Genomic DNA, 19,919 nt, shown 5'->3' with positions numbered 1-19,919 from the left:
TAGAAGAGGGCCATGTGTGAATTGATGTGTGGGGAAGTTTGGCAGGTAAGGAGTGTGTGTGCAAAGTTTGGCATGGATCTGGGCAACGGTTGCGGAGATATGAGTAGGGCAAAAGTGTGACGTGTGACAGACTGACAGACAGACTGACAGACAGCTGGTCGAGGTTTTGATAGTAACTGCGACCGGATGGTCGCAACAACATCTACTTGTGATTAGAGAGAGAGTGCGTGCGTGCGTGCGTGCGTGTGTGTACCTGTTCCAAAGCCAGCTCCCAGTCCAGTCCCCAGGCCTCCAGTAGCAGGCTTGTTTCCAAACAGACTGCCCCCTGCTGGGCTGGGGCCAAAACCTGCACAGAAACATCATTATAGCATTTATTTCTATTGAAAATCCCACTCCCACCTCATATAAAAGCTGCCCCCACCCTTGCTGTGTTCAAGGCCTCCCTCAAAACTCACCTCTTTAGACTTGCTTTCTCTTCCTAACCCTTCTCTCCCTCTCCTTCTCTTCCTAACCCTTCTCTCCCTCTCAGCTATTTGAAATTTGTCCTGTGTTCTTTTTAGCCTTTTAACTTTTTACTATTTTCTGAATATTTCTTTTGTATTTCTTGTTCTGTAAAGCGACTTTGGGTACCTAGAAAAGCGCTATATAAATCTGATGTATTATTATTATTATTATTATTACCCCTCATAAATCTTGGATCACAACATAAGAGAATAACAGTAAGACTCCCTAATCGGGAGATAAGCCACCGGCAGGTCACATACACAATCTTTAGAAGGCAATGGTAGCCAATCAGGAGGGAATATGAGAATTGGGACAGATCCATGTTGATGACATGACTTTAGCGATATTTTGCAAGAATCAGCCTCATGGTGGCGCTAGAAGAGGGCCATGTGAGAAATCAGGGGCGGAGGTTGTGATTTGCGAGCCAAGGAGTGCGTGTGCAAAGTTTGGCATGGATCGGGGCAACGGTGGCAAAGATATGAGTGTGACGTGTGACTGACTGACAGCCGGTGGAGGTTTTGATATATACTGTGCGGTATAGAAACAAAACCACAACCAATACGTTCAGGCTACAGGACAATAGGCAAGCAGCTTAGTGAGAAGGCAACAACAACTGTAGGCACAATTATTGGAGCATGGAAGAAGCTTAAAGGGCCTACACCATGCTTTTAAAACTATATTTTTTGTATAAATATATGCTCAAAATTGAGTCTTAGACAGGTTTTAACCCTCAACAAACACTCTGACCATTCTTTTTGTTTGTTCTAGCTCTACTATAATGAGGCTCTCCAGCTGCAATACCAAAACGGCCTCTGTTTGCTCAGGGGTGCATCTAGTGGGGTTTTTCCACCCCTCCCCCCTCCCCTCCTCCCCGGACCCCACGTTGACAACAAATAATGTTAATATTGGGCCAATACAAAAATAGGATAATGTTGCATCTCTGATTATAGCCTACTGTAGGCCTATGTTGTATGTTATAGGCCTACTGTCAAATGACACAGGGCGACCGTTGCTAGACCAGACATTACAGAAAGTTAATCTACATTAGACAATCAACCCCACCTGCATTGTACTTATGTATAAAAAAAAAAGTTAAAAAAAAATGTTTTGGAAAAAAACATTTTGAAAAAAAAAATTTTTGAAAAAATATTTTGAAAAAAAAATCTTTTTTACTCTGAAAAAAAAAAAAAACGGGAATCCGTGTGACGTCACACGGATACACTCTCAGAACCGGTCAACTCTCAGCTCCGGTCCCTAGGGTCATATTAAAACAGTATATTTTTACCAAAGGTAGAGGTGTTGGCTCCGGTCCCTAGGGTCATATTAAAACAGTATATTTTTACCAAAGGTAGAGGTGTTGGCTCCGGTCCCTAGGGTCATATTAAAACAGTATATTTTTACCAAAGGTAGAGGTGTTGGCTCCGGTCCCTAGGGTTGTATTAAAACAGTATATTTTTACCAAAGGTAGAGGTGTTGGCTCCGGTCCCTAGGGTCATATTAAAACAGTATATTTTTACCAAAGGTAGAGGTGTTGGCTCCGGTCCCTAGGGTCATATTAAAACAGTATATTTTTACCAAAGGTAGAGGTATTGGCTCCGGTCCCCAGGGTCAAAGCGGGTTTGTTTCCAAACAGTCCGGTTCCGGTTCCGAAGGACGGGGCGCTGGTTGTGGTCGTCCCGAAACCCCCGGCCTTGTTACCAAACAGACTGGGCTGCACACACACACACACACACACACACACACACACACACACACACACACACACACACACACACACACACACACACACACACACACACACACACACACACACACACACACACACAGTTACTTCAGGGGGTCCACCAAATGGACATGCTCTTTTACATTACACTCAGCATCAGGGGGAAATAGCAGATCTACAAGCTACAACGAGATACACTTTAGTTTGGCACTGCATTGTTAAGTTGTGTTTTAAGTATTGCTATTTGTGTTGTGCCACTTATGAGCTTTGACTGTTTTTCTGGACAATATGTTTATATCTTCTTTTATTGGACCTTGCATGTTTTCCATCTGTACCTCCCTGTACCTCCCTGTTTGTACATCAAACTGGGAGGTACATGGTGTACGTGTGTAGTACATGGTGTTTGTACATCAAACAGGGAATGACCAGGGGAGGAAGTGTCCTTTAAAATGTTCTCTATTGTTTCGTGGCAGCGGATCTGTGTAGTTCTTCCAGTTTGTCCACTGACTCCAGTGCGTTCTACTGAACCTCCACTGACTCCAGTGCATTCTGAACCTCCACTGACCCCAGTGCATTCTGAACTTCCACTGACCCCAGTGCATTCTGAACTTCCACTGACTCCAGTGCATTCTGAACTTCCACTGACTCCAGTGCATTCTGAACTTCCACTGACTCCAGTGCATTCTACTGAACTTCCACTGACTCCAGTGCATTCTGAACTTCCACTGACTCCAGTGCATTCTACTGAACTTCCACTGACTCCAGTGCATTCTGAACTTCCACTGACTCCAGTGCATTCTACTGAACTTCCACTGACTCCAGTGCATTCTACTGAACTTCCACTGACTCCAGTGAATTCTACTGAACTTCCACTGACTCCAGTGCATTCTGAACTTCCACTGACCCCAGTGCATTCTACTGAACTTCCACTGACTCCAGTGAATTCTACTGAACTTCAGTGCATTCTACTGAACTTCCACTGACTCCAGTGCATTCTACTGAACCTCCACTGACTCCAGTGCGTTCTACTGAACTTCCACTGACTCCAGTGCATTCTACTGAACTTCCGGCTGCAGTTTGGCATCCGTGGTGAGACGAATCTGCCGGTTGGAGTTGCGACATAGCGACAATGACGTTGGTGTCTTTACCTCCTATTTACATTGCCTCTATGCTAGCATGATGCTAAAGACTACAGACCTCTATGCTAGCATGATGCTAAGGACTACAGACGTCTATGCTAGCATGATGCTAAGGGCTACAGACCTCTATGCTAGTATGATGCTAAGGGCTACAGACCTCTATGCTAGCATGATGCTAAGGACCTCTATGCTAGCATGATGCTAAGGGCTACAGACCTCTATGCTAGCATGATGCTAAGGGCTACAGACCTCTATGCTAGCATGATGCTAAGGGCCACAGACCTCTATGCTAGCATGATGCTAAGGGCTACAGACCTCTATGCTAGCATGATGCTAAGGGCTACAGACCTCTATGCTAGCATGATGCTAAGGGCTACAGACCTCTATACTAGCATGATGCTAAGGGCTTTTAGAATATAAAAAAAAACACGAAGAAGGTGGATAAGCCGTGGATGACTAGAGGACTGGTGAATGCTTGTAGGAAAAAAGAATAAACTATATAAGGATGTTATTAAATATAGAACTATGGATAAAGAAAATAAATATAAAATATATAAAAATAAACTAATGGATATTACTAGGAGATGTAAGAAAGAGTATTATAATGAATTATTAGAAAAAAATAAAAATAATATCAAAGGTACATGGAACATATTAAATACAATTATTAGGAAACAAACCAACTCGAACTTCACAGATCACTTTATTGAAGGGGAAAGAACAATAACCAACATGAATGAGGTGGTAGAGGGGTTCAATAACTTCTTTGTGAGTGTTGGACAAAATTTGGCAAATGATATACACCCTCCAATAGGGGGTGGTGTTGCACAAATTCCAGAGGAAAGAAATCCAGCCACAATTTTTTTACAAAGTACTGACAAAACGGAAATAATTGACATTGTCCACAAGTTCAACAATAACAAATCTAATGATGGTAATGGTATTAATATGGCACTCATAAAGAAGGTTATTACTGTGGTTGCGGACCCATTCACCTACATCTGTATTCACCTACATCTGTAATCTATCACTAAAAACAGCTACCTTTCCCAGTCAAATGAAAACAGCCAAGGTGATCCCAGTTTTTAAAACTGGTGATAAACATCTATTCACAAATTATAGGCCTATTTCACTTCTTTCACAGTTCTCGAAAATCCTGGAAAAAATATTTGCTCTAAGGTTGGACGGTTTCATCGAAAAACATAGTATATTAATGGAGAGCCAATACGGATTCAGGTCTGGCCGGTCGACCACCATGGCACTGATGGAGCTAGCTGAAAAACTCACCTCATCAATGGATAATAACGAATATGCGCTAGGTATTTTTATAGACTTAAAAAAGGCATTTGATACAATTAATCATGATATATTACTAGAAGAAATGGAAAGATATGGTATTAGAGGAGTAGGGCTAAACTGGCTAAAAAGCTACATTGAAAATAGAAAACAGTATGTCCAAATTGGTGAGTATAAGTCAACTAGTTCTCTCATTACATGTGGTGTACCGCAAGGCTCCATATTGGGTCCTAAATTATTTATACTATATATTAATGACATTTGTAAGGAATCAAATATTCTAAAATATGTTGTATTTGCAGATGACACCAACATCTTTTGCGCTGGGGAGAACCTGCAACAGCTGTTGGAGGAGGTCTCTGTTGAACTTGGCAAACTAAAACGGTGGTTTGATTTAAACAAATTATCTCTTAATCTGGAAAAAACGAAATTTATGATCTTTGGTAATAAAATAATACCGGAGAATACTTTGGTTGAGTTGAAAATTGATGATGTTAAATTGGAAAGAGTTTATGAGAACATGTTTTTGGGAGTGATAATAGATCATAAATTGAATTGGAAACCACACATAAAGTATGTCAGGTCTAAAGTGGCAAGAAGTGTTGGTGTCCTAGGTTAAACAAGGGAAGTTTTAAATTATAAGTCACTGCTTACTCTGTACCATACTCTAATATTACCATATCTGTCCTATTGTGTGGAGGTGTGGGGAAATACCTATAGCAGTAACCTTCTACCATTATCCATAATACAAAAAAGAGCAATAAGATTTGTACATAAGGTAGGTTTTTATGACCATACAAATGAGCTGTTTCTGAGGTCTGGTACAATGAAGTTTGTTGATTTGGTGGAGTTTAAAACCGCTCAACTAATGTTTAAGGTAAGAAATAAGATACTTCCTGGGAACATTCTGAAAATGTTCAGGGATAGAGAGGGGGGTTATGAGTTAAGGTGGGAAAGAAATTTTAAACAAGCCTGGGCTATGACCGCAAGAAAAAGTATGTGCATTTCTGTTTGTGGGGTTAAGATTTGGAATGGATTGACAGAGGAGATTAAACAAATTAACAATATGGTACAATTAAAAAAAAGGCTAAAATTCAACATCCTGAGTAAATACAGTATTACATAGTTATTATATTCTATTATAACAGTTTTATTGTCTATTACAGTATTACATAGCTAAATGGTACATTACTATAGTATAACATAGTTAATATTATATTCAACTAACTTATTTTAATGGTATATTGCAGAGACTACATGTTATTATAGGGATCCAAGCAGATCCCTATGACATCATGCTTTGTTTTGAGATGTTTGTTTTTTGTTTTGATTACTTTTTAAACATTATGGTAACTAAGGAGGATACGTATTTAGGATAGGCATTTATAAGCTATATAGCTTCAGCCTATTCCCTTTGATCACTCCAGTGTTTTGTTTTGTCTTTTTTTTTCTCTCTTGTGGAGGTATGATTTGTAAAATGTATCACACTGTGAAAGATGATCAAATAAACTAAACTAAACTAAACTAAAACTAAGCTACAGACCTCTATGTTAGCATGATGCTAAGGGCTACAGACCTCTATACTAGCATGATGCTAAGGGCTACAGACCTCTATACTAGCATGATGCTAAGGGCTACAGACCTCTATACTAGCATGATGCTAAGGGCTACAGACCTCTATACTAGCATGATGCTAAGGGCTACAGACCTCTATGTTAGCATGATGCTAAGGGCTACAGACCTCTATACTAGCATGATGCTAAGGGCTACAGACCTGCGTTCCAACGGCTCCAAAGCCGGTGTTGGGTTGTCCAAACAGACCGCTGGCCGTGCCGAAGCCCGTGGTGGTCGTCTGAGCTGTGGCTCCAAACATCCCTCCTGCCTGGGAGGCCGCGGCCGTGTTACCAAACAAACCCTGAGGAGATACACAGCAGGGTTAGCATAGTTAGCATAGCATAATGTTAGCATAGCATAATGTTACCAAACAGACCCTGAGGAGATACACAGCAGGGTTAGCATAGTTAGCATAGCATAATGTTAGCATAGCATAATGTTACCAAACAGACCCTGAGGAGATACACAGCAGGGTTAGCATAGTTAGCATAGCATAATGTTAGCATAGCATAATGTTACCAAACAAACCCTGAGGAGATACACAGCAGGGTTAGCATAGTTAGCATAGCATAATGTTAGCAAACAGACTCTAAGGAGAGATACAGCGTGGTTAGCATAGTGTTACCAAGCTGGAACTATCCAGGTTTGAACACAGCATTAGCCTGTTAGCCTGACCCATGGTGTTAGACAGACAGGTACATGTCTCACCATACTACTGGTGTTAGCCTGTCCCATGGTGTTAGACAGACAGGTACATGTCTCACCATACTACTGGTGTTAGCCTGACCCATGGTGTTAGACAGACAGGTACATGTCTCACCATACTACTGGTGTTAGCCTGTCCCATGGTGTTAGACAGACAGGTACATGTCTCACCATACTACTGGTGTTAGCCTGACCCATGGTGTTAGACAGACAGGTACATGTCTCACCATACTACTGGTGTTAGCCTGTCCCATGGTGTTAGACAGACAGGTACATGTCTCACCATACTACTGGTGTTAGCCTGTCCCATGGTGTTAGACAGACAGGTACATGTCTCACCATACTACTGGTGTTAGCCTGTCCCATGGTGTTAGACAGACAGACAGGTATATGTCTCACCATACTACTGGTGTTAGCCTGACCCATGGTGTTAGACAGACAGGTACATGTCTCACCATACTACTGGTGTTAGCCTGTCCCATGGTGTTAGACAGACAGGTACATGTCTCACCATACTACTGGTGTTATCCTGTCCCATGGTGTTGGTTAGGGATAGGGTACATAGGGTAACGGTAGGGTACATAGGGTATACCCTATGGGTACATACCATACTACTGGTGTTAGCCTGACCCATGGTGTTGGTTAGGGATAGGGTACATAGGGTAACGGTAGGGTACATAGGGTATACCCTATGGGTACATACCATGCTGCTGGTGTTATCCTGTCCCATGGTGTTGGTTAGGGATAGGGTACATAGGGTAACGGTAGGGTACATAGGGTACCCTATGGGTACATACCATACTACTGGTGTTATCCTGTCCCATGGTGTTGGTTAGGGATAGGGTACATAGGGTAACGGTAGGGTACATAGGGTATACCCTATGGGTACATACCATACTACTGGTGTTAGCCTGACCCATGGTGTTGGTGTTTCCGAAGGTGAACCCCGCGGTGGGCGCAGCAGCGGCCGCTGCGCCAAAGGGTTTGAACAGACTTCCTGTCTGTGGCTGACCCTGGGTCTGACCTCCAAACAGACTGCCCCCGGTGGCGCCAAAACCACCTGCAGCTGAAATACATAACATTATAAAACACTGCCCCCGGTGGCGCCAAAACCACCTGCAGCTGAAATACACAATAACATTTATTATAAAACACTGCCCCCGGTGGCACCAAAACCACCTGCAGCTGAAAATGATAATAACATTTATTATAAAACACTGCCCCCAGTGGCTCCAAAACCACCTGCAGCTGAAAATGATAACATTATAAAACACTGAATACACAATAACATTTATTAATGTATTTATAAATGAAATACAGCTGCAGGGTTTGGGGAACCTCAGGGATCCTTATATTAAGAAAAGAATCGGCTATTCGGTATTTGGTTTTCGGCCAAGTGCTATATTCTGTATTCGGTTTTCGAACAGGAATTTCCCTTTTGGTCCCTAAGCAAAACATAACATGAATGCTTGTTACGCTGCCCCAATCCTCCTGATAAACTCAACCTTCACACTGACTGGACATTTATACACAGACAGACAGACAGACAGACAGACAGACAGACAGACTCACTGGTTCCGAAGCTGCTCTTGTTCTGTCCGAAGGAGAACCCGGTGTTGGCGGCGGCCGTGGCTCCAAACAGGCCGGTGGCCTGAGAGGCCGGGGCGGCCGGAGCAGCCGACGCTCCGAACAGACCTCCTGTAGCCACCGCTGCCCCTAGTGGGTTGGAGGGGCCTTTACGACCGGCCTGGTAGTCCTCTAGACGTAACTCCTAGAGACAGACAGACAGACAGACAGACAGACAGACAGACAGACAGACAGCGTTAGACAGGCCTGGTAGTCCTCTAGATCAGGGGATCCCAAACCTCTTTTGTCTCAGGGCTCCCCATAAATATTGTTTTAATTCGAGGCAACCCTACATTATAATTTTCACTCCCAGCACCTTATATTTATAGCATATCGTCGTTGTCGGGTGGATACCTTGTATGTCCAAAACCGTTCGTTTTGTATTTATCATCTATACAATGTACTAAACTAGTGAAAACAGCAGATCTACAAGCACACAACGCCTCGCGTTTCACTAGTTTTGTGCGACAGTCTTGTATGATGAAGCAGGGCTTTGCTTTACCAAAAGACGTAGACATTTGAAACTTGGAGATACGAGGTTTCTGCCTGACAGTGAGGATATTTTAGTGATTATGTTGTGAGGAATACGTTGAGATATCAGCCATTTTGGTTAGAACTGACTGAAAATAACTTTGTACTTCAAGTTTAAAATGATACTAAATATTTTGTCAAGTGTCCAAATAAATTCCAAATATTATCAAATGATCTCGTGGCACCCCTGGACTGCCGTCACGGCACCCCAGGGTGCCCCGTCAACCACTTTGAAAACCCCTGCTCTAGGCGTAACTCCTATAGAGACAAACAGAGTTCAGCAGAGAAACTTTATTTATAGAGTAACTAAGTCATGACATCACTCGCTCATCCCACCGTTCACAGAAGTAATTTCTCTATGGAGAATAACATTGAGTCATCTTAAAATCCTCTCATAAAAGCATTGTGGTCCAAAAATAAATTCTGTGATATTGTCAGGGAGGAGGCTCTGTATGGTTTATGATCGTCAGTCACTCATATTTGATACAGTCCGTTTCTGGTGAAAATGTAACTAATTGGGTGACAGTAACATTAGCGTTTTCTCACCATCAGTTGATTCTTCACATCCATATGAGTCAAACCACTGAGATCATTTGTTTATGTTTGGAACACAGTTCCTATATGACGCCATATGACAAAAGTCAATGGGTATTCAGAATGGGGAGGGGGGCGTGAACCAGGTAGGATGGGTAATTGACGTCAGACTTCACTGCTCTATTCACATCTAGTTTGCAGTGAAGTGTATATTTCTGAATTTACCTCCAGTGACTTGTTCTCGTACTCCTTCATGATGTGTGTACAGTTTGCATGTATAGATAGGTACGGTAGATAGGTATGTATACTGATGATGTATTAATGTATTTACCTCCAGTGACTTGTTCTCATACTCCTTCATGATGTGTGTACAGTTTGTATGTATAGATAGGTACGGTAGATAGATAGGTATGTATGCTGATGATGCATTTACCTCTAGACTCTTGTTCTCATACTCCTTCATGGCGGTGAGGTGTGTACAGTATGTATAGGTAGATAATAGGTAGGTAGGTAGATAGATATGTAATAGATGTTTACCTCTAGTGACTTGTTCTCGTACTCCTTCGTGTTGTGTGTACATTATGTATGTATAGATAGGTATATAGATAGGTAGGTATGTATGCTGATGATGTATTAATGTATTTACCTCTAGACTTTTGTTCTCGTACTCTTCATGGCGGTGAGGTGTGTACAGTATGTATAGGTAGGTAGGTATGTATACAGATGATGTATGTATGTATGTATAGGTAGGTAGATAGATAGGTATAACAGATGTTTACCTCTAGACTCTTGTTCTCGTACTCCTTCATGGTGGTTAGGGTATGTATAGGTAGGTAGGTATGTATACAGATGATGTATGTATGTATGTATGTATGTATAGGTAGGTAGATAGATAGGTATATAATAGATGTTTACCTCCAGACTCTTGTTCTCGTACTCCTTCATGGCGGTGATGCACTGATGTTTGGTGTTGATGCTGGTGGTCACGCCCCCTTTCACCATGGTGTCACTTCCTGTTGGAGGCTGAGAAGGGGGGAGGGGGTGTTAGCTCATTGGCTGCTTTATGACCACTTTAACCAGTCTTTATGACCACTTTAACCAGTCTTTATGACCACTTTAACCAGACTTTATGACCACTTTAACCAGTCTTTATGACCACTTTAACCAGTCTTTATGACCACTTTAACCAGACTTTATGACCACTTTAACCAGTCTTTATGACCACTTTAACCAGACTTTATTACCACTTTAACCAGACTTTATGACCACTTTAACCAGTCTTTATGACCACTTTAACCAGTCTTTATGACCACTTTAACCAGTCTTTATGACCACTTTAACCAGACTTTATGACCACTTTAACCAGACTTTATGACCACTTTAACCAGTCTTTATGACCACTTTAACCAGTCTTTATGACCACTTTAACCAGACTTTATGACCACTTTAACCAGTCTTTATGACCACTTTAACCAGACTTTATGACCACTTTAACCAGTCTTTATGACCACTTTAACCAGTCTTTATGACCACTTTAACCAGTTATAATCAATGTTCCTGGTCTGCACCGACGGGTATGACCAGTTATTATTTTAATTCATTTAATTAACACATACGCAGTCCGTCGAGCCGCTCACATCTTGAGATCTACGTTGCAGCAGTGTTATTGATTTTTGTATTATGCTTTTTAGACAATTGAACAACTGCTGAACGTGGAGTTACAGATGGACAGACAGATAAGCAGACACGCACTTGCTGTGGTGCGCATTCTGTTTAGGTAATGAGATGTTTTAGAGGAGGTTGTTGGTATGGGGGTCAAACATGCAATGGACTCTATTCCCACTCAGCACATTTCTCAGCAACGTCAGCTTTGAAGGGTAAACTAACACAGAAATTGCTGGACTTAAAGTCAACAAATCATTATTTCGAACGGTAAAGTAAACTAGAAAAGAAAATTTCTAAGAAATTTTAAGTGTGCCTGCAGCTCGCTAAGTCTGTGCAACCTTGTGTAGCGGTTGGTGTTAGCATTAGCGTTACATTTTTTAACATTAGCATTTTTTGCATAAGCTTTAACATTATGGTTCTTCATATGACACCACCCACATGTCTGTACGACAAACAGATCACGAGATAAAGGGTCACTTCCTGTTTGGTGAGGGGCACTTCCTGTTTGGCGAAATAGGCCCCAATTAAGGTTAAGGACTCTTTTTTTTTTTTTATCCCACAATTTTGTAACCCATTTTTTCACCCAGTGCTATGGGTTAAGGACTCTTAATCAAGTCATTTGATGCCATCTACGCGTCTGTACGACAAACGGTTCACGAGGTAAAGGGTCACTTCCTGTTTGGTGAGGGGCACTTCCTGTTTGGCGAAATAGAGATTTTTGAGAGAAAAAAAAATTTTTTTGAGAAAAAAAAATGTGAAAAAAAGTTTTGAGAATAAAGAATTTGAGAAAAAAAAATTTGAGAAAAAAAAATTTGAGAAAAAAAAAATTTGAGAAAAAAAAACATTTTGAGAAAAAGAAATTTTTGAGAAAAAAAAAGTTTTTGAGAAAAAAACATTTTTGAGAAAAAAAAATGTTGTGGCGCCAAAGTTTCTGGTTTTTTTTCGGAGTACCCCATTCTAAGTCAATGGGGTTTTTGGGCGTCGTTTTTTGCGAATTACATTGCAATCGTATCGCGGATATTACGTGCCGAAATTTGCAAGAACATTACTTACTTACTGACTTACTTACTTAAGTATGGCGGATTACAATAAGTGTTTTGCCATTGCGTTGCATGGCAGGCACACTTAATTATAATGCTTTGTGCCTTTTACTATCTTGTGTTCTTGATCATGCTAGCCGTATTTTATACTTTACTATTCGGTCAGTCGAATAGTAAAGTAGATCAGTCGAAGAAGAGATGGAGAAGAGCTGCCGTTTTTTTTTTTTTTTTTTTTGATCATTATCACTTATTTCGTTTTTAACTTCTTCAGTGCCATATTTAAAGTGGGACCTCTTATATTGCCGGTTCGCCAAGAAAGGGTTAAAAAAATAGTGTGCACGCTGGTGCACACATTCGTGCACAGATCATGCACTATGCATGTGCATGGTTTTCACAGCTTTCAAACAAAAAAATCTGCTTGGAAATCCGTTCAGGCATTCAGGAGAAGGCAGCCCTTATGTTTTCTTCAAATGTAAACAAACATGTTTGAAAGATGGGGTTGGTATGGGGGTTAAACATGCAATTTCGCGATCGCGATCATGGCTAGTACACTGTTGGAGGTCCAATTCTTTTTTTTTTTTCAATTTTTTTTATTTTTTCAAAAAAATCTTTTTTTTTTAATTATAAAAAAAAAAAAAAGACGTCCAGAAGACGTCTGGCAGGGAGGTCCATAGTTAAAAAGACGTTTTTATTATAGAAAACATATTTTTTTGGCAGGGTATGAGTTAACCTAGTACGGAAAATTCCGGTCCGGATAATTTAAAGTTATACTATGTAACTTTTTTTATAAAACATATCTTAAAATTGTCCTAACTATTAAATCGCTAAAGTTTTAGAACCCCCACTCCGTTAATTTCAGCCCCAAAAGCCTTTTCTTTATATGTTTTCTACTTAGCCGTGACAGGGGCGGGATTCCGCGGCAAAATAACGTCATCTGCATCATCCGTATACGTTGTGTATACGTTGGCCAATCACATTGCAGATCATACACACATGATACACTACCGGCCAATCACGTCTCTTCAGGAAATAGCTTGCTTCAACAGCTTTGTTTACGCTGGTGGTCTAGAAGTCTAGCCTGTAACGCCCCAACGCCGGTCCGCAGAGGGACACGAGACACCTCCACGGATGCGTGGCGAAGCGGGCGAGCCGGTGAGGCGGAGGTCTGAAGGCCCGGTCCGCAGCGAAAAACGGACGAAAAAAGCAGACGCGACCGCGGTTTGCTATAACGCTACTGACCACTAGTTGAGCAACTTACACAGTATAACTTTAAGTACTGAAGAAGTACGGTTTAATCCGGCTTTAATATTAAGTGGCTACCCGTGGCTGAGAAAGAGTTAAGGTACTTACGTTGAACTTCAGGGTGTGTTAATAAGTTAATAAGGTGTTAATAAGGTGTTAAGGAAGGTACTTATATTGAACTTGAGGGTGGTGTTAATAAGGTACTTACATTGAACTTTAGGGTGGTGTTAACTCATCCACTGCTTATGACTAGTTTGACGAGTTATATTTATGTGTCCACTCTGCTTATGACGAGTATGACGAGTTTAAAAAAAAAGAAAAAGGGGGGTTTTTTTTTGAAAAATTATTTTTGGACCCCATTAAATCTAGTAAACATGATTTCAATCGCGATTTTGCATGTTCCACCCCATACAACCCCATCTTTCATACAGGGCAGCCATCTTTGTTTACATTACATGTAAAACATAATGGCTATTATCTCAAGAATGCCTGACCGGATTTCCAATCGGATTTTTTTGTTTGAAAGCCGTGAACAAACTGCACAAACATGGTGCATGATCTGTGCATGGGCGTGCATGATCTGTGCACTATAAATTACATGGAAGTCTATGGAGACTTCTGGCTGGGAGATCCCAAAGAAGGCCTATTAAAAATGGCAGTAGATGAGTTAATAAGGTACTTACATTGAACTTTAGGGTGGTGTTAATAAGGTACTTACATTGAACTTGAGGGTGGTGTTAATAAGGTAATAAGGTGTTATTAAGGAAGGTACTTACATTGAACTTTAGGGTGGTGTTAATAAGGTACTTACATTGAACTTGAGGGTGGTGTTATTAAGGTACTTACATTGAACTTGAGGAAGGTGTTATTAAGGTACTTACATTGAACTTTAGGGAGGTGTTAACTCATTGACTGCCAAGGCCCGAGTTTCCCGAGTTATTACAGTAGTCCCAGGCTGCCACAGCCCGAGTTTCCCGAGTTGGAAGCCATTTTGATTTTTTTTTTTTTTTCAAATTTTTTTTTTTATAAAAGAAATTCTAAAAATGCCTAAAATGTATTAGGCATGATCGCAATCGCGAAATTGCATGGTTAGCCCCATAACAAACACATCTTTCTAAATGGCAAAAATGGCTGTTTTGTCTGACTTTGAAGGCTTCTATCTCATGAATGCCTGAACGGATTTCCAAGTGGATTTTTTTGTTTGAAAGCTGTTAAAAAGTACTACACATATGGTGCATATATGGTGCATGGGCGTGCATGATCCGTGCACAAAAAATTGATCCGTGCACTAGAAATTTAGGAAGGTGGCAGTGTTTGTTTTGTCTGACTTTGAAGGCTTCTATCTCATGAATGCCTGAACGGATTTCCAAGCGGATTTTTTTTGTTTGAAAGCTGTTAAAAGGTACTACACATATGATGCATATATGGTGCATGGGCGTGCACGATCCGTGGACTAAAAATTGATCCGTGCACTAGAAATCTAGGAACGTGACATCCTGGTACTTGGCGGCCATCTTGAAAAGGGCATTCAATGAGTTAATAAGGTACTTACATTGAACTTTAGGGTGGTGTTAATAAGGTACTTACATTGAACTTGAGGGTGGTGTTAATAAGGTACTTACATTGAACTTGAGGGTGGTGTTAACACATTCCCCGCCATTTAACAATACCTTCGTACTCTACCATGCCTCCAGTCTCCATAGACTTCCATGTAATTCATAGTGCACGGATCATGGACACCCATGCCTAGATAATGCACCACGTGTGTCCACATTGCTCACAGCTTTCAAACAAAAAAAATCCGAATGGAAATCCGTTCAGGCATTCATGAGATAGAAGCCATTATGTTTTCCTAAAATGTAAACAAAGATGGCTGCCATGTTTGATAGATGGGGTTGCTATGGGGGTTAAACATGCAATTTCGCGATTTCTATCATGCCTACTACATTTTTTGGGGTCAGAAAAAAAAATTGAAAAAAAAAATTTTTTTGAAAAAAAAAAAACATTTTTTTTTCAAAATGGTGGAAATTCTCGGGACTATCGGGCCTGGCATGCAATGAGTTAATAAGGTACTTACATTGAACTTGAGGGTGGTGTTATTAAGGTACTTACATTGAACTTGAGGGTGGTGTTAACACAATTAGTGCCTCTTAATCTGAAAGTTGCTTGGTGCCTCGGTGCCACGCCGTTTCCTCCATAGGCCGCCGCTATTATTTTGAAGGGCCGGAAGGGGTTTGTTTTTGTTTTTTTGGATTATCACTTGACGGCAACGATTACGTCATCTAGTCACATGACAGTGTGGGCCCACAAGAGAACATGGCTGCGCCCACCTTTTGTGTACAGTATGGAAGAGTGGAGACCATCCTTTGTATAAGAATGTCCCTTTTGGAGAAAATGAAGTCTATTTATGGGCCTCTCAATGGATTTACTATGGAGGATGTTAACTTCGCGTGCACGCCCGACGTGCGTTGTAAACAAATCGCGGACATTGCCGATGCGGGCGGGACCGGAGCGACGTACAGTAAGTAATAATATCTTTACTGTATATACAGTAAGATTCACAGTCCTCACCGCCAACGGTGCCATGGTATTAACCCTTTCAATGACGGTGAGCGCCGTCAACAGCAGCAGAACAGTTAATAAGGTACTTACATTGAACTTGAGGGTGGTGTTAATAAGGTACTTACATTGAACTTGAGGGTGGTGTTATTAACTCATACAGTTTCTGATCTGACTCTGTGAGTGGCTGGCCTGTTCCCACTTCCTCCCCCCAATGAGCATGTCACACTGCTTATAAAGGGAGGCATTGGAGTGGCCTGCACAGTCATGGCTCAGGAGGGACACATGGAGCACAGCTGGAAACTCTCAGGTGATTACTTTAACATTTAGAAGCTTTCATTGATTTAGAGCTTACAGGTAGTTTGCAATTGTATTGAGTTAGCTAGTTCTGTATAACTCTCAGGTGATTAAGGTAGTTTGCAATTGTACTGAGTTAGCTAGTTTGGTATCTATGGGAGCTTTTTAGCTGTAAACCCCATTGTTTCTGATCTGACTCTGTGAGTGGCTGGCCTGTTCCCACTTCCTCCCCCCAATGAGCATGTCACACTGCTTATAAAGGGAGGCATTGGAGTGGCCTGCACAGTCATGGCTCAGGAGGGACACATGGAGCACAGCTGGAAACTCTCAGGTGATTACTTTAACATTTAGAAGCTTTCATTGATTTAGAGCTTACAGGTAGTTTGCAATTGTATTGAGTTAGCTAGTTCTGTATAACTCTCAGGTGATTAAGGTAGTTTGCAATTGTACTGAGTTAGCTAGTTTGGTATCTATGGGAGCTTTTTAGCTGTAAACCCCATTGTTTCTGATCTGACTCTGTGAGTGGCTGGCCTGTTCCCACTTCCTCCCCCCAATGAGCATGTCACACTGCTTATAAAGGGAGGCATTGGAGTGGCCTGCACAGTCATGGCTCAGGAGGGACACATGGAGCACAGCTGGAAACTCTCAGGTGATTACTTCAACACTTTAGAAGCTTTCATTGATTTAGAGCCATCCAGTGAGTTAAAACATCAGCAAGTGGACCATTCAGATCCAGCAATCTGAGCTATCAGTCGGGGCGGGTGGGGCTCCTAGCCATGGTAGGCAACCCACCTAGGAGAAGGTCACTCTGAGGTAAAAACCAGGACTGTGAGAATTTGCGACCCCACAGTCCTTAAACTAGCATTGAAAAGCCAACCATGAAGAACAAAGTCATCCCAAATCCTATACTTCCAGCGGCGGGAGTCCGCAGGAGCATCGCGGCGGATGGTGGTGCTGGTCCTCCTTCCGGAGGACATCATGACGACAGGACCTCAAACCCACGGGAACGAGGGAGGGTTCTGTCTGACCACAGCATCCCACCCAATGCACTCATGCGTTGTCGGAGACCATTTGTAATGGGGACCTTCAACGCATGCACAGTGAGAGAAGAAGCTAGACTGGTGGAATTGGCACACTGTGCTGAAGAGCAGGGGGTAGAGATCCTGGGAGTCCAGGAACACAGAAGAGTCCACACTGTTGACCCCACTGATGACCAGATAGTTGACCAGATAGTTTACCGCAAAGTGGAGAAACGCACGTTCATCACTGCATCTGCGTGGCGAAACGGGGCCCAGGCTGCAACAGGGGGTGTAGGACTAATGCTGGGTTCTCTGGCGCGCAGGGCCCTTCGACGGGTTCACAAGCACACCGAAAGGATCCTAATGGCTGAGTTTGCAGGTAACCCAGTAACAACAGTCTTAGTGGTGTACTCGCCCACTAACACGGCATCGCATGAGGATGTTGAGAAGTTCTATGAGGACCTCACAGCAGCAGTCCGAGGTGTCCCAGCGCACAACTTCCTGGCAATCCTTGGCGACTTCAACGCCAGGATTGGACAGGAGGACGCTCCATTCCCATACCATGAGTCTACCAACCGCAACGGCGCATACCTCACAGCCCTTCTCATGGAACACCAGCTCCTGGCAGCGAACACCATGTTCCGGAAGAGAACAGGGAAGAGATGGACCTTCCGAGACCGAGCCTCAAGGCCTGGGGAGCTACCTAGGCTATACCAGTTGGACTACATCCTAGTGAGGCAAAAGTGGAGGAATTCCATCCTGAACGCTGAGCCATACAGCACGTTCAGCTCTGTAGGCTCTGACCACCGTGTGGTCTCCATGAGGGTACGACTGAGCCTCAGGGTCCCCAAGCCAAGCCCCAAGATTCGGCATGACTGGAAGGCATTCACGACCAATCCGGGCCTCCAAACCAGGTACTCGGAGGAAGTCAGGAAGCGCTTTCGGCAGCTGGATAGGGGAGAGGAGCCCAGCCGTGAATATGGGAGATTCATCACAGCGAATGAGGAGGCGACCAGACTGTGCGTGCCAGTGCTGAACAGAGTAAGAGCACCACCACGGTCCAGACACCCGAAGGTTGTAGCAGCACGAGGCAGGATGGAGGAAGCACGACTCAACTTTGAGCGTGAACCAACAGAGGAGGGTCGCGAGACACTGAACGAGGCCAAACAGTCTCTCTTCAGCACCTACGACGCCATCAAAGGGGAAGAAGTGATGGAAAGTGTGCGAAGAGTGCAGGCAGCGCAAGGTGAAAGGCAATACGGGGAGGCCTGGAAGGTAATACATGAGATGACAGGGCGGAAGAGGGCCAAGGAGGGCCAGGTGGAGGGACACAGTCCAGAGGAGAGGGTGGCAACATGGTTCGACCACTTCCAGAGGCTCCTGGGAACATCAGTGGAAGAGGGAGAGGAGGAAAATATACCGACAGTCCTCCAGGGCCTGAACATCGACGATGGACCCTTCACAATCAGCGAGCTCGCCAGGGCAAAATCCACCCTAAGAGAGGGAAAGAGTGCTGGGCCGGATGGCATACCCCCAGAGGTCTTGAAGAACTGCGACCTAGACAACCTCATCCTAGACTTTTGCAACAATGCTCTACAGCACAACAAGCAACCTGAAATATGGTCTCTGTCTAATATCATCCCGGTGCCTAAAGCTGGAGACCTCTCAAAGCCAGACAACTACAGAGGCATCAGCCTGACATGTATCACTGCTAAGGTCTTCAACCGAATGATACTGAACAGGATACGGCATGCCATCGACCCTCACCTGAGAGAGAACCAAAATGGTTTTCGAGAGGAGAGAACAACCGTAGCACAGATCCTGGCATTAAGGAGATTAATAGAGGAGGTGAAAAAGAACAACCTAGCAGCTGTACTGTGCTTCATTGACTTCAAAAAGGCTTTTGATTCTATCCACAGAAGCAAGATGGTGAAGATCCTTGAGGCCTACAATGTCCCTCCCAACATTCTCCGGGCTATCGAGACCATGTACGCAAAAACAAGGGCCAAAGTGGTGACCCCAGATGGCAGCAGTGAGGTGTTTGACATCCGAGCTGGGGTAATGCAAGGAGACACCCTAGCCCCCTACCTCTTCATCATAGTTCTAGATTATGCGCTCAGGAAAGCCATAGGGGGACGGGAACAAGAGCTTGGCTTCACGCTAACACCAAGGAGGTCAAGACGGCATCCCGCAGTAGTTCTGACAGACCTGGACTATGCGGACGACATCAGCCTGCTCTCCGACAGCATGGAACAAGCACAAGAACTCCTGAACAGGGTGGAGATAGAGTGTGCCAAAGTTGGTCTCAGGCTAAATGCTAAGAAAACTGAGGTTATCACCTATAACCTACCTGATCACTCACCTCTGACAACAACAGAAGGAGCTGTGTTGAAGGAAGTCAAGGACTTCAAGTACCTGGGCGCAT

The 19,919-nt window shown here is 42.9% G+C and overlaps 1 protein-coding gene across 3 annotated transcripts in view; it reads right to left on the bottom strand.

The window, feature by feature from the left end:
- Positions 1-19,919, bottom strand: part of nup98 (nucleoporin 98 and 96 precursor) — an 84,639-nt gene that overhangs the window by 45,548 nt on the left and 19,172 nt on the right. For 2 of the 3 annotated variants that reach the window (XM_080748867.1, XM_080748866.1), the window contains exons 6-11: positions 10,588-10,695; positions 8,554-8,752; positions 7,875-8,047; positions 6,437-6,577; positions 2,080-2,215; positions 254-346 (exon numbers count right to left, since the gene is read on the bottom strand). In XM_080748867.1, coding sequence (XP_080604993.1) covers positions 254-346; positions 2,080-2,215; positions 6,437-6,577; positions 7,875-8,047; positions 8,554-8,752; positions 10,588-10,695 — 850 coding nt within the window. The remainder of the gene's footprint in view (positions 1-253; positions 347-2,079; positions 2,216-6,436; positions 6,578-7,874; positions 8,048-8,553; positions 8,753-10,587; positions 10,696-19,919) is intronic. The other variant, XM_080748868.1, reaches the window with a different exon arrangement.

Source organism: Nannobrachium achirus (assembly GCF_963921795.1).
Source record: "Nannobrachium achirus genome assembly, chromosome: 19".
NCBI lineage: Eukaryota > Metazoa > Chordata > Actinopteri > Myctophiformes > Myctophidae > Nannobrachium > Nannobrachium achirus.
This window is presented reverse-complemented; position numbering and strand designations above follow the sequence as displayed.